General features: G+C 36.8%; 1 protein-coding gene across 6 annotated transcripts in view; it reads left to right on the top strand.

Moving 5' to 3' along the window:
• Positions 1 to 15,878, top strand: part of Adgrg6 (adhesion G protein-coupled receptor G6) — a 135,235-nt gene that overhangs the window by 82,647 nt on the left and 36,710 nt on the right. For 4 of the 6 annotated variants that reach the window (XM_028779240.1, XM_028779241.1, XM_028779243.1 and 1 more), the window contains exons 6-10: positions 944 to 1,030; positions 6,498 to 6,583; positions 8,702 to 8,754; positions 9,432 to 9,497; positions 13,271 to 13,413. In XM_028779240.1, the coding sequence (XP_028635073.1) occupies positions 944 to 1,030; positions 6,498 to 6,583; positions 8,702 to 8,754; positions 9,432 to 9,497; positions 13,271 to 13,413 (435 nt within the window). The remainder of the gene's footprint in view (positions 1 to 943; positions 1,031 to 6,497; positions 6,584 to 8,701; positions 8,755 to 9,431; positions 9,498 to 13,270; positions 13,414 to 15,878) is intronic. The other 2 variants (XM_028779242.1, XM_028779245.1) reach the window with 1 other exon arrangement.

Raw genomic sequence — 15,878 nt, 5'->3', positions numbered from 1 at the left:
TTTCTTGTCTTGTAGTTTGTTTTTTCCTTAATGAATAAAAGCATTTTCACAATGCATTTGAATTAAGATGAACACAATTTTTCACATTTAACAAAGCCATTAAAGTGATTTCATAACTTTTTATTTTGAATGGAAGTTATTTTGCCAGACATGGTATCTCATGCCTTTATTCCCAGCATTCTGCAGACAAAGGCAGGCAGATTTCTGTGAGTTCAAGGCCAGCCTGGTCTACAAAGGGCTACAAAGGACAACCAGGGCTGTTACACAGAAAAACCTTGTCTCAAAAACAAAAAACAAGAACAAATGAAAGAAAATTATTGTAGCATTATTGTAGCCACATATATTTTATGTCAAGGAGTTTGGCATTTTCTCTGGTACCTTTAGTAGGTAATTTTCTATATCATTTCTTCATTATTTTATACTTGATTGATTATTTTTTATTTTAATTAATTAATTAAAAATAATTATTTTTTAATTTAATTTATTATTTATTTTGGTATTTTATTCCTCTAGTCTTTGTATAACAGTGCAGGCTGATTCATTGAACTTCTAAGGTTAATCTATGCAGATTGCCTGCTTTTAACTTTCTTTAAACAGTCTCTGGATACTAGCTCTTGGAACAAGTTCATTTTCCATGTGTTACCAGCCTGTTGAGAACAGAAGTGGGTATAGAACTGCACTGTGTTTTCTCAGTTTCCTCTGTGCCAGCTCTAGACCAGTGTACAATGTTGCAGCAAAGCCATGCAAACTGATTCTTCATGTACCATAGAAAGCCTTGCTTCCTTATTTTTTTTTGCATTGTAAGCTTTTAGTCTATTGTATTAGTAGCATGAAATAGTTTCAGCTCTTCTATGCATTTTCATAAATTAGCTGTAGATTGCTTATCCATATTAACTGTTTTATGCTCCTTGTAAACTTGCATCTCTCTCATCTTTATTACCAGCTACTGTAAACCCTCCTCCTTCTAGTCCACCACCCATTGTCACCACTAATATCCCCGCTACTAACAGAATCCATAAACAAAAGAATGGTAAGATTCATTTGGTAAGATACTATGTGTAGTATGTCTGGAGTATATAAAATTGTATTCTGAGAGTGGGAATGTAGAATGTTCCAGCAAACCTCTATGACTGGCAACCCTTGGTTCATCTGTGCATTTGAAGACCAGGAAAAGAATCATCATCTCTGATCTCAAATGAACCAATAGCTCTGAGGATGTCTTCACATTGAAGTTAAAAATTGGGCAATAGTGGTGATGCATGTCTTTAATCCCAGGACTCGGAAGCAGAGGCAGGCAGATCTCTGTGAGTTTGATCACAGCCTGGTCTACAGAGTGAATTCCAGGACAGCCAGGGGTATATAGAGAAACTCTGTCTCAAAACTACTCCCTACCTCCCCCCAAAAAGGAAAGAAAACATCATTCAATTGAAAGGAATTAATTTTCATTTTAACATATCTGAGAGAAAAAAGAAATGTTCTTTTCTATATAGTGTTTTTGTTAAATTGCTACAATTGAGAAACTTTCTATTTGCTGAGAAATGGGATTTCTCTGTGTACCCCAAAGAGCAGCAGTCTGGACAGTACCAAAGGTTCTGCCTGAGGAAACAGGTTTTTAAAAGGATGCTATGATGTGTTAGAGACTTGATTCTTGGCATTTAATTTTTCATAGAAGTCAGTTTTGTGCTTAAACACAACATTTATATCAGTGGCCATGGCAACAGGTTGCAACTTTTAATCACTTCTTAATGAACACTGGTTAGCATGTATTTTCAGTAAGTCACCAAACAGGGTTTATGGGGGGGGGGGGCACAGGAAGAGGCTTAACTCCAGGGTTAAGGCAAGTGCCTGCCTTTGAGCTCCACTTGGAGCCCCAATTTTTGAAAGAAAATTTCAAATAATTTTCAACATTTGCTGCCCTTATTTTCTCCATTTGCACTTTCTATTGGTACTAACCATACTATTCAAATGTGCCTGTTACATTTTTGGAGAAACCATTAGAGGAAAAGCCAGATGTCTTCATAATTCTGCTGTACATACAGATCACATACATGGTCACATGCAATTTGAAGTTAGTGGTTTCAGTTTCCTGTGATAAAAACAAATTCCAATCAAGAGACTGCCCCACTGCCTTCAACACAATAATATTCTCAAATATGAGATACTAGAGGCAAAGGAGTTTTATAAAACTCAGTCCTTTAGCATGTAAGGTCAAAACATCTCTGATCTGTATGTCACCAGGGTTCCAAAACCCAGGGAAAATAAAATAAAGCCACATAGTTCACTTGTACTTCCCCTGAGGGCTTCGGGTGTGACATTAACTTCCTCTGTAAGAGCATTTACATTGGAATATGAAATATTTTACACGTAACATAGATATAAATTTCATTAGAGTTATAAAGACATCGAATCAAGGAAGTACTTATGGTTATTGCACTAGCTACATGGCGGAGATTTATGATTCTAGCACCACCTCCCCAAGTAAGCAGTAACATCAGTTACAGTTTCCACTGCATATTTCACATGGATTCCGGCCAGCCAATGGGAATATTATAATTCTAACTAAGTATTTCCCTCTTTGTATGAATACACAAAGAGCCTCTGTGGCATTCTCCACACACACACCCCCGAACTGATACATCCTTTGCTGCCCAAGAACGTTGACATGACGGCTTCAGAGCCCTTAACTTGGTGGATTGGAGCTGTATTCATTTGATCATACAGTTTCTGACACTCTTGAAGAGAGCCTTGTTCAGGCCATCCCTCTCTGCGTCATAACCTTCAATGGAGTTTCAACAAAGCAGGCAAATATTAGAATCACTTAACATGGCTTATAATGACCACATTCGTAAGGAAGAATCTAATTCAGACAACTGTTGTAGTTAACATAATTTTTTAACAGTTAAAGTAATCAGTGTACTGGAAATACTCTCAAAATTTGAGGCTTCAAATATTTTTTTTACCATCTTAGCAATTTTAATCATATACTTGAACCATGTGCTTCTCTTACATTGGCCACTTTATCTGTATTTATATGGAATTTCACTGTGTTCTATAATGATGTTCTCACTTCAGAAGTGAAAACTTAAAGGAAGTGCAGGAACACAGTGTTTCACAACTATTTTTCATATTCTACTGCACTTCTGGGGGCTTACAGCCTAGCCCCTTTATTATCTTTTCTAAAAAATAAAAGAGAGAAGTAACCAAGTATTCCAGACAAAAGCTAGTCACATAAATTTTCCTTCTGTTCTAATTTAAAATAATTGAGGAGAGATTTTTTTCTCTGTAAATAAATCACATTTATGTCAAGTCCCAGACCCTCTAATGTCATTCACATATTATCAACATTTCTTTTATTCTTTGAGAAACTGTTACAGTAAACATTCTCAGGCTATCATCTGATATATTAGAAAATCATATTTTTCCTTGGCTGGAAAGATTAGGACAACTGTCAAATCTAATCTCTACCTTATCCAGCCCTTTTAACTCTGAGCTGTCAGAATTTTATTGAGTTCATCAATTATATTCTACCAGTGGGGAGAGAGGGGGGGAGGAGAACACAAGATAATCAAATAGTTTACCTCACCATGACAACCAAATTGCTTCTAATTGTGGTATTCCTATTTTTCTTTGCAAAGTTCTTTTCAACATTTTAAATAAAATTTGCATCCAGTACCTAGTATTATAAACCAAGAGAGTTTAGTCTAATTTTTATAGATAGTCTAGGTATTTCCACAAATAATGAATCTTTGCCCAATCTCCTTGACTTTCTCCCAAAATGTTGCTGGCATGCTACTTCCAAATGATGTTGCTTTTGCTTGAATCAACACCAATCCTACTGAACAGTGAATGTCTGTGATGTAGGCACAAGCAACCCAACTAAGGAATTAACTTCACCTGTTCTCATTATTGTTCTGAAAATCCAGTTCACAAGTGCCAATTGCAATGTTCCTTCCAATTACTCACCTGTGTTAAGCTAGTCAAATAACAAATTCACTCCTAAGACATTTGTATGGGTCCACCAGTCATTGTAGATTTACATGCCAGATGTCTTAAAGAAGTTGGGCATAGAAAGCTCTGCAGTTTGCCATTTGTAGTACAAATTCAACTTCTTAATTGCCTTCTCGTCAGTTTGGAAGAATTATCTGAAATCTAAAATAACATGTGAGTTGGATTTTCACCTTGTATGTTCAAATAAATATACTTAAGCTCATCATTTCAATCTGATATCTTGTAACTTTAATGATAATTTTCATATTCCTCAAGAAACTTGGATGGTTAAGTGGAGAGACCTACTTTAATACCGTATCTGCAATAGCTCTTTGAAGTTTTATAGGACTAGACGAGCTACTGACTGAAGCATAGATAATATAAACTTATTTAAATAAGTCTGTTTCTTCCTTTAAAAAATTCTATCAGAGGCTCTTCTGGTCTATATGCTAGTGTTAGAACAATGCATACATTGTTTAAGTCATGTGGCTGCATGAAGATTTGCAGTTGGCTTTGATACTAGAATATCATGCCAGTTTTCTATCTGTAGGCAATGACTTGCTGCTCTGATAACATCAGGAGGTCTATTTGTATTAACAGCATTTTCCCCAGTGACAATGTTTAAACAAATTATTTTTTCAAAGAAACCTCCTGGTGTCACCAGACCACCAGTAGACATTCCATGTTCTTTGGTTCATTTGGTTCCCTTTGGATATAGCACATAATTACTCATTGAATACATATCTCAAAAAGTTTTTAAAAAGTGACAAGTAAGTCCCACTGCGTCTTTAGCTAAATGTCTAGTACTGAGGCTTCCAAGCAGAGACTACTTGATAATTATTCACAAGACAAAAGAATTCTGTAATACAGACAGTAGTTTTTTTGTGATATTAATCTATTTGTATCTCTCATAAGCAGTGCTAAAGAGCATTAAGGTTATCTGATGCTGAATGTTTCATTTTATGAAATCATTGAACTGAAAAATAGTGGAGCAGGAAACATTTTTAAAACGTAAAGAAACTGGGCTAAGTATTTGGATGCTTCCATAAATTTTCAGAAATGTCAGTGGTTAGAATATTGACATTTTACTGCTTTGTAATCTTTTAAATGTAAGAGAAAAATAATTACTTATATTTAGTACTCCATCTAGTGGTAGCTTTTAGATACTCTGGGATCTGCCACTGTGTATAGACTATCCCTTGGACACTGGCACACTTGGACTTCTGCAGCTCCTCCAAGCCACTCAGCCGGTCTCCGATTTGATGAGACCTACTGTGTAGGTTTTTATAAAATCTGAGTTATCACCATCTCTTTTTACATGTGTTCTAAATAGTTACCATTTGGAACATGCTCTGAAAGAAAATAAAATTCAAGATTACTAAAGCAGTAGGAGTGTTAGACATTGAAATAACCTCATCTGTATATATTAAAGTCACCAGTCTCTGAACTTATTTTTACATATTTGCATAACTGTGTGAGAAGATAGACATATCTATTATTTCACATGATACTTATAGGATTGGGATTTTAGTATTTTTCCTGTAGCTGGGACTTTCCAAACACAAAATTTGATATATTTTTGTACTGTTTCACAAATTTTTTATTGAATGGACTTCTCAGCATTGTTTAATTATATGTTTCTAGACATTTTATGTTTCTTGCTTAAGATTTACCTAAAAAGGTGGAGAGAGGTGGCTAACAATGATAGATACTCATTTTCCACTTCTCTTTAACTTCTATTTTAAAAGGATGCCCCCTCCATTGGCTACTTTGAGTCAAGTGCCCTGTGGCTCACAGCTAGCTACTATAGTCTACCAAGCCCTTTCTGATGGGCTCATTTTTGTGAGGACAAAAAGACTCAACACTTTAAAAATCCACTAAGATGAAAATACAGTCTTCTTTTCAGGATATGGTTTTCTCTATAAAGCCCACTAAATCAGTTAAGAGTCTACCTGTAAATATTACCCTTCTCCTCTCTACTTTGGTAAAGAAGCTGTTCTTAGAAATTAAATGAAATCCAACTCAGTACTTTAAGTAGAAGTGGGGAGAGGGAGATGAGGAAAGGTGGCAGGGAGGATCACTGGTTCATTTCCAGTATAGATCTTGTCAAGAATCCCACTTAATGTTTCTCATTCTCAAATTACCATTTTAAATCATATACAAAAAAGCATAATTTCATAATATCTAAAAAAATCTCACCTCTCGTGGAAAAAATAACACTTCATCAGTCCTAGGTATCAGGAATCTATAGAAGGAAAAAATAATAGTTTGCAGTTACTACAAGAGTCATAACCAAGTGATAATTTAGAAGCAATGAAATATCTACAAGAGTAAACTAATCACTAGCTACTTCTAAGCAGTTGCAACAGTAATTCTAACATCAAAATTGGCCTCCAAACTTCTGGTGCCTTTGTGTCCTTCAATTACATGCAATGATGTGATGATGAATTTGTATTGTTTGTTCCACAAGTAAAATATAATTAATTATCAATACTATTTCCAATATACAGATGGAATAATGTATCGAATATCTGTTGTGATTCACAACGACTTTAATCACCCGGAAGTAAAAGTGCAGACCAAAGTAGCAGAATGGGTAAGTGGGGTTATTCTATTGACTTTTTGCTCTGAAACTGTATCTTCTTTATAGATTGTAAAGATTCTGAACAAAACCATAGCTTTTATTACTGTACAAATTATGCTCATTAATGATAATAATAATAATAATAATAATAATAATAATAATAATAATAGAGGGCTGGAGGGTGGGCTCAGTAGTCAAGAGTGGATACTGTTCTTTCAGACTGACTAGTTTCAGTTCCCAGCACCCATTTCAGGTGTCTCACACATGCCTGCCACTCCAGCTCCTGGAGATCTAATGCCCTCTCCTGGTCTCTTTGGGCACTGCACTGATATGTGCCTGCCTACCCCTCACCAGATAGATATACATAATTAAACATAAAATAGAAAATTTTGCAACAGTATATGACTAGACAGAAACAAGAGATGTATTTGGGTACAGTATACAGAAGTGAGCCTAAGTAGTCTTCATGGATGGAAGCAATAATTGTGTGCTCAGTTTGCCCATGGGCAGTAGGCTATGGAAAAGGGTACCTTCTTCTATCCCACTTTCTTTCCACAGTGTTCTTTTATTTGTTTTTATAGGCAGACTGATCTCTAAAAATAAAATTATTTATTTTCGTTCTCGAGCCATGGGTAATATTACTAATCATGAAAATGAGCTCTAACTAGGAACCTTGCCACTAGACAGGGTGCAATTTTACATTACATTCAGTCCTGTGTGGTTTGTAACCCAGCATCGTTATCATCTGAGGGCAAGCTTTATTAGATACCTCCATTTATGATTCAGGCTTCCAAAGAAGCTGCTTGCAAACAGCAAGGATGACTGATATCCCCAATACCCATTATAGGGCAGGGGTCATCGAACTTGAAAACTCAAAATCTGACAGACCTCTTTTGTATTTTGGATTATGATAAACCAGTGAAGTCTATGCAAACATTCCAAATTCAGGGGGAAAAAACCAGAAATCTGAAATACTTTTGGCCCCAAGTACTAAATTTAGATAAAACATAAACAACTTAATAATACACAAAATAATTATCATTATTTTGCCAATATTATCTAGAGTTTCCATTCCATTTTAATAATATTTACAATAAAACTAAAGATGTATATGAACTATGACCTAAAGAAGCCTTGGAAGGTGACTTACAGTAGCAGGATTTCGTGTTGACACACAAAGATGGCATAGGCCCCATGCCTTTGGGCTTCATCAAAGACATATTTTCCTGTTTATATTTTTTAATTGTTACTGATGTTCTGATGAGATGACAATTACTACAAAACATGTTTAATTTCATCGCAATACTTATTAAACACAAATTAAAGAAGGTATTAATCAAGGGGTTGCAACTAGAATATTAGACAGAGAAGAGATGACAGTGTTTCCTGCTACATGAGGTGTCCTGGAGGAGGTCTCTGTTGATTAGCAGATGATTCTGGAAAGCTGTTTCTCCTCTCCAAACTTCCATTTCTTTATAAATAAGAGGGTGGTGAGACTGAAGAAGCTGAAACGGTTTGCAGCCCATGAGGAGAGCAACAATATCAACCAACCAGAGCTCCCAGAATCTAAACCACCAGCCTGGGAGCACTTAGGGAGAGACCCATGGCTCCAGCTATATATGTAGGATAGGATGGCCTTGTCTGGCATAGGTGGGAGAGGAGGTCCTTGGTCCCATGAAGGCTGGATGCTGAGTGTGGGGGAATTCGAGAGTGGGGAGGTGGGAGTCGGGGAGTGGATGGGGGCACATCCTCATAGAAGCTGGAGGATGGGGAATGGGATAGGGGGTTTCTGGGTAGGGGGGGAATGGGGTAAGGAGACAACATCTGAAATGTAAATAAAATATCCAATAAAAAAATAAAGAAAAGAAACAAAAAGGAGGGTGGCAATGGGGTGGGAGTATAGTATCTGCTTCATTGATTAATGTGAAGATCTAAAGAAGCAGTATTTATTCCATTCTTGGCTAGCTGCTCCCAGCCCTTCCTTTGTCTTTTGGTCCCGTGGTTCTTCAGCATTTTCCCATGGTCTTTGTACTGAGGACAGCTCATCTCTTGGAGGGACGACAACCTTGACTCACAAAAGAATGTTTTTAAGCCTTACTGAAACTCATCCTTTTCCATTGTGTCTTCCAGCTCAACTCAACCTTCCAGAATTGGAACTACACTGTTTATGTGGTTAATATAAGGTAAATGAAGTTAATTATCTGAGAAATATAAATGTATAATTTACCACTTCTCCTCTCTCTGAATACCTGTGCATATGGTTCAAATATGTATAACTGAATCAGTATATTATGTGTTCTAATTTATCAAAATCTAGAAAATGTAATTAGAGACAGACATTCTGCTTGGCTTTCCTTAGTAGAACACACTGAGTATGCCTTGGGTGTAGCACCCCAGTTTAGAAACTACTTTCTCTATAAAATAAGATGTTGACAACCTGCTTACACCCTCAGTTAAAAAAAAATGAGCTTTCACTATTTTTCAACTTAATTTCTTTCACCAAACATTACCTACATGGGCTCCCATAATGACACTTTCATAACCTCATACTTAAATCTCAGTCAGAGATGTACTGACACAGGAGAAGGGTCGAGTTGTTCAATAAGTTCAGGAGATAGAAGAAGCAGATTATTTCCTGGAGTGTCTCAGGGTCTGTGATCTACTAAAATGCTCTGTGGATCTCTGGGAGATCACAGATACACAGTTATCCAGCTGTGCCTACTTGGGCACCTCGGAACACACACTTAGGAAAGCAGTATTAGACTCTCCATCCTCCTCACTCTCTCAGCTCCTCCAGTTTTGCTGCTGACCAGACACAATGGATGAAATTGATAACAGATACATGTATCTGTCTTTACAGTTTTCACCAAGACATAGGAGAGGACAGGATGAAAGTCAAGAGAGACATCATGGATGACAACAAAAGGTAAAAGCAAGGTGACCTGGAAACTGGGCTGTTTTTTCTTCTCCTTTTTCATGACTGGCTGTCTGGAAGAAAAATGAAACAATGGTTAGAGAAAATGTTGTAATTGCCTAGGCCATTCAACCTATTTCCTTAGCATGGCTGCACGTCACATTTTTCTCATATGTGACACTGAAAGAGAAAACAATTGGGGTAGAAATGTAAGTGTGTGAAAAGGCTTTGAGAAGCAGAGCACTTCAGAGGGATGGGTGAGCGAGGCTAATATTTGTAGCTCAAAATCCATCACTCCCTATTCAAAATTCCAAAACGACCTTCATAGGAAGTAGTTCTTAGTAGGAGGCAAAGTTCTGGGTGTATTAATAGCACCTGTCTAGCATGTATTAGGTCCTAGTTTCTAGCCTCAGAACTACCCTCAAATAGCTCTATTGTAAGATTATAATGACAGGTGATGGCACATAAAAATATAAATAATAGAAGCCAAATATTTTTAATATCTACAATCATCACTACTTTTAAAGTCTCCATTTTAAAATTTGTTTCAAGATCATGACTTAACCACATGGGTGATTAATGGTTATGCTCAGTACATACAACGATTTGGCACAAAAGGATCAGCCTTTCAGATTGAGGCAAAATGAACACTGAAACCCCTGAACGAAAGAAAAAATAGTTGTCTTAGGGTTGTGTCTTGGATCTTCATAAAATTGTAAAAATAATTTAAAAGGCTAATGTTCTTAGAAAGCGTGCTAGGTTTTAATTTACTGATTTGATGTTATAAACATGTAGCAATTGGGTGCTGAAATGGTCCATCAGGTAAACATGCTTGGTGTCAAGCCTGACAACCCAAGTTTGGTCCCCAGAACCTACATTGTAGAAGGAGAAAACTGACTCCCACTGGTTATTCTCTGACCTCCACATATGCTTTATGGAAGACATAATACCCAATACACACAGACACACACACATACACACACACACACACATACAGGCACATACGCACACACCCTATGTGCATTCCAAAATATGATTAAGGATTTCTTTAAAAACCAAAAAAAAAACCACAGCCTTGAAGACAATGATGTATTGCTACTATGAGAAATACACATAAAATTTTATTTGAGAGTTGACCAGAAAACTTTTATTATTTTCTCTTTCTATTTAATATTTGAAAAAACAAATGTTTTGAACCTTGTCATTTCTATATGTGGTAAATAAACTGAACCACATGGTCTGATTAGGTTTTTATTGTGACATTCATTTTTCTTTATGACCTGAAAACAAAGTAACATATTTCAGGATGGTAAATGACAAGACTTTACTTCTCCTGCTCCTAGGAAAGTGGTCCTTTTGCAGTTATTACTACATCATGTTGAGCCTCCTTCAATGGATCCAGCAGCAGCTAGGATCCTTGTGGGTGTTAATCTAGCACTTAGGACAACCCTAGCTTGGAGTGTGACCAGTAGAACCCTTCCTTTAGAACTGAGCATCTCACCAGCTGACTCACAGAGCTTCCCATATTACTGATAACACTAGACATCAGCTACAGTTGGTGTGTGCCTGGATCTCAGAAGCTCAGAGGTTCCTATTTACTGATAACACTAGACATCAGCTACAGTGGGTATGTGCTAGCATCTCAGTAGCTCTTGCGCAAAAGATATTTAAATAAATAAAATCTCCATTTCCTGGTCTTTCAAACCAGTGAATAATTTCACAGAAAATTATAGGACAAACGAACCAGTCTTACTTGTGGGAAAATCCACATACTTGATTTTCCTTTGTTTAAAATTCTCAGCATTGTCTTTTTTATTGCTTCCCCTCTTTTCAAAAAACTATTCTCTGCTGTTCTTGTGCTCACTGACAAGGCTTTGTGGTCTCTCTCCTAGTTTTCTTTTCGCACAGGCTACTCCATTCCTTTTCCCAAAACTCTTCCTTTTAATCCAATCTTGCAGCTCATGAATCAGATAATGCTGTTGCATTTCATTGCTTGAACAGGCAGGGAACCTGAAACCACCGTGTCTGGCTTATACTAATAATGAATGGCTGATAACAAAAGAGATAGACCTTGACCATTGTAGAACCATAGAGTAGTTTCTGTTTTCAGATGGGAAAGAAAAATAACACAGATAAGAATTGTGAGAATGCAGGCTACTTCTTGAATGGTTCATGTTATTCATGTATTGAATACACCCACAATACATTAGGGTGTTGTCCTGGACATGGCTGTGAGTTCTCAGGAACCAGAGTGGCAATGCTTTTCTTCTAACAGCCATTTAATCACAAGACACCTTATCATATGTCATTTAGAAAATGATCAAGGGTTTACCATACACCATGTGTACGCTATGCTAGCCTTGTGCTGACGTCTGGTTTACATATGAGTGTTAAGTAGTAGATGGTTTTTAGAAGTACAAAGACTTTGAGAGAAAAGCATGCCACTTTGTCCTTGAGTACCAGCTACGTAGCTACTTCACCTAACCTTGAACAACAAATACTCTACTTATTCCTTATTTTTCTTTTAGCATCACAAATGTGCTAGTTCTGTATTTACTTCTAGTCTTACTGACAAAATTTCATAAATAAAATGTGCCACCCTCTGTACTTTGAGGATTCCTGCCTCCTCTTTTCTTGGGTGAGTGAATAACAACCAATCTGAATAACAGTATGTTGTCTGCCCCACTCTTCATTTCTCTTCAGAACATGGAGGAAATACAAATACAGCACTCTCACATAAAGTATTAAAAAAATTCTCCTTTCCCTGACAAAATGGCAGCAAATTCCTCTGCCTCAAAGCTGAATTTTATCTTTGGGTTTTTGCTATTGGTAAATGCTGTGGTTATGGCTTAGTTGTATGTTTTGACAGGGGTTTTAAAATCTATCTCTTGAAGCCTACATCATTTTGATTCCTACATTCCTTTTGATTCAGACATTTTTCGAGGTCACACATTCTAAAACCATTTGCAGCAATGTAGTAGCCAAACTGTATATTTTATGCGTTTATTTTACAATTTTCACCATACAGAGCACTTATAAAAGCTCCATCTATGGGAATGCAACATATTTGTAAATAATATAATAATTTCAAGAGTCTTGTATACAATTCAATTTTTTCCTCTAAAATTTTAAGTTTTGTGTATACGGAAACAAAACAGAATTAAGTATATTTATCCTCTTTTGAGTAAAATGGTTGCTATAAGTATTGTCACATAATGTATGTACTGTTGATATTAAATATATAAATATTTCTTTAAAAACTGGGATGCCTTGATAAAATTCTAAGCAACTATCTGGTAAAATCTATTCCAGGTAACATGAACACTGTAATTTTCACTTTCTCGGCCAAGATTCCATGGGTCTTTTCAGTCTCCATGTGTCATGGTGTTTGGCTTACAGTTTCAGAGGTTCAATCCATTATCATCATGGCAGGAACCATAGCAGCATCCAGGCAGACACGGTACCAGGAGAGCTAAGAATTCTACATCTTGATCAGAAGGCAATCAGGAGAAAACCCTTCTGTAGGCAGCCAGGAAGAGGCTTTCTTCTGTAGTGGGTGGAGCTTTGAGCATAGGATATCAAAGCCCATCCCCACAGTGACACACTTCCTCCAACAAGGCCACACCTACTCTAACAAGACCACGCCTCCTAATAGTACCATTTCTCCTGGACCAAGCATATTCAAATCATCACACATGGCATCCATGTTTTATTTCTCCCACCAGAAAAACCGGAGTCAGTGAGCAACCTTGGAGCACTAATTCTCTCTGGCATATTTTTTCTAGGTTGGTGCTCTGGGCCCTTCTAGTCTACAATGATACCAATAATAGCAACCTGGATGGAGTGATGATTGAAAAAAGGCTTTTAACAAACAACGCATCACTAGAGGATGGCCTGAGGCTGTGCAAAGTCGATGTGAAGCCACTTGGTATGTGAGTTCAGCTTGTGTGATTTACATATGCAGAGTTAACTAACACACACACACATGCACACAAACACAAATGTTCTTTTATTATCTATCTGTGTAAAGTATATATTTAATGATGAAATTTGTTACATAAAGACTGTCAAAAATGTGTGTGTGATCATTACATAGAAATGATCTCAATAATTTGGAATCTAAGGGAAAGGAGGAGGCAGGCTGTTTGTATTTATCCTTTCTCATCCTAAAAGGAGCAAAGTGCCAAAATAACCTTGACCATAATTGGCTTCCACTTACGGGATTAAAAGACTGTCTACATACATTTACAAGAACTCCTTTAAAATGACTAATGAAGATAAGTTCCTTATTATAAAACATTGCTCAGAACATGTGTTCTTTTTCTGTGAATGATGCTATTACCTTCACAAGAGCAAGCCAGGAATCTTGAACTGGGAATCAGTTCTCAGCAGCATACCTTCCACATCCTAAGCTCCCATGATACATGTGACACAGCCTGTACTTTTCTAAGCACCCATGCTCTTTGGTAGCTAGATTGTGGGCACACCTTTTACTATAACGGTCCACTCACCTTCACCTATATAACTTCTGTGACAGCCACAAGGTCACCTCTTCTTGGAGACCTTTTCTGAAGTCATCATATGGAATACACATCACCATTGTTTATAGCCTTTGCTTCATGTTGTTAAGAAACCTTGGGCTTCACATACCTTAGAGGAATTTAGATAAGTTCTGTTGAACTTATCTGCATCCTTATGCAAGTTTTAAGTATTTTGATCTTTAGCATGAGATGGCCTCTTTAAAAAAAATGCTTAGCCCCAAGTATTTGAATACTTGTCAGATGAATAAATAAATAGATGAATCTTACTGGTATATACTTTTACAAACAAATATATAAAACCAAAAACAACAAAAATAATTTATCTGATGCTATTCTAGGAGCAGTTATATTCTAACTAGGGACTTTCATAGAAATTGGAACAAAGGACTATCTTGCTGCTTTACCTCCACTGCACTAGGAAGCTGAAGTGGGCATATGGGTACTCTTCTCCCCCAGAGCTTGCAAACAACCAAGGCCAGATACCATGTGATAAATGCCCACTTCTGCCCATCTTTATTCTGTGTCAACACACAGAGTTACAGAGACCATAAGATAAATGGATATGCAAATAGCAGCCACAGTCATGAAGTACTAAATAGTATCTGGGGCTCTGTGAAAGTACATGCTTTCTCACAAGCAGGCTTCCAGAGAGGAGCCAGGACTCCCATTTCATACACAAGAGTCTCTGCAAAGAAGCACTGTAATAAATGGCAGAAAAGATATGACCACACACCCCTGAGGGACCAGCCCTATCTGTCCTAATCTTAGGACAGCCTTCTGTGTATACCTGGATATTTAATTTATACTGGTCATTTGATATTATTTTATATGTTTCTCTATGAAAAAAGGTTTATGGCATTTGAAAAATTAAAGCTTAGAACATCTCAAACCAAAGGGCACTTTGGAAGGTCATTTGAATTTTCAGTTGGTGCCTACAATACTGGTTCTCAGAAAGACAGGCTGTTTCTTTGGCACTTGGAAGGTTTTATTGTGATGGTTGGTATCTTGCTGTGACTTTGACATTTTCAGTGATAAAATCTGAATCATTCTTTTTTTGCCATTACAACAACATAGAGCAGTGGTTCTCAACCTTTCTAAGGCTGTGACCCTCTAATACAATTCCTCATGTTGTGGTGACCTCCCCCAACCTATAACATTATTTTCATTGTTACTTCATAACTGCAATTTTGTTACTCCTATAAGCTATAATATAAATATCTGATATGCAGGATATCTGATACACAACTCCTGTGAAAGGTTCATTTGGCCCTGAAAGGGTCACGATCCACAGGTTGAGAACCACTGACCTAGAGTAGTTTCACACAAAGAGTGGAAGAGTTTGATGAAAGAAGTGAAGCTGGCTGGCTTGTCAGAACTTCCTTGGTTTTTCTTATCCAGTAAGGTTGTTGGAAGTGTACACCACAAGAACAGCTAGAAACTGATCCATAAAATATGTTTTCAGCTCAGCCATCAAGCATGTCTTCCCCGTTCCCCCCCCCCCCCCGTTTTAAACTGGTTGCACTGCATTCTGAAATTATCAGGTTTTCTTCTCAATTCTTGTCATGTTTATTCTCTGAATGAAACTCCTTTACTAATATGAAGTTAATGGCATACAGGAATGAGCATGTACATTTCATTATTACACTGTGTCCTTTTATTATAAGATGGTTTTATAAGGTATAATAATTTTTATCTCAAATGTAAGCTTATTCTTGCTAACCTTTAAAAATTCTAAATATAAAATACTGGTTATTTTGGTAGTATATAAATAGTTACTAAATTCCCAGAACTGTCATTATTTTTCATTCTATACCTTTAACTTCAGAAAATTAAGGGCTGGTTTATCTCATGA

Source organism: Grammomys surdaster, unplaced genomic scaffold (genome assembly GCF_004785775.1).
Source record: "Grammomys surdaster isolate TR1022 unplaced genomic scaffold, NIH_TR_1.0 348, whole genome shotgun sequence".
Taxonomy (NCBI): domain Eukaryota; kingdom Metazoa; phylum Chordata; class Mammalia; order Rodentia; family Muridae; genus Grammomys; species Grammomys surdaster.
Note: the sequence above shows the minus strand (reverse complement) of the source record. Positions and strands in the feature narration are given on the sequence as shown.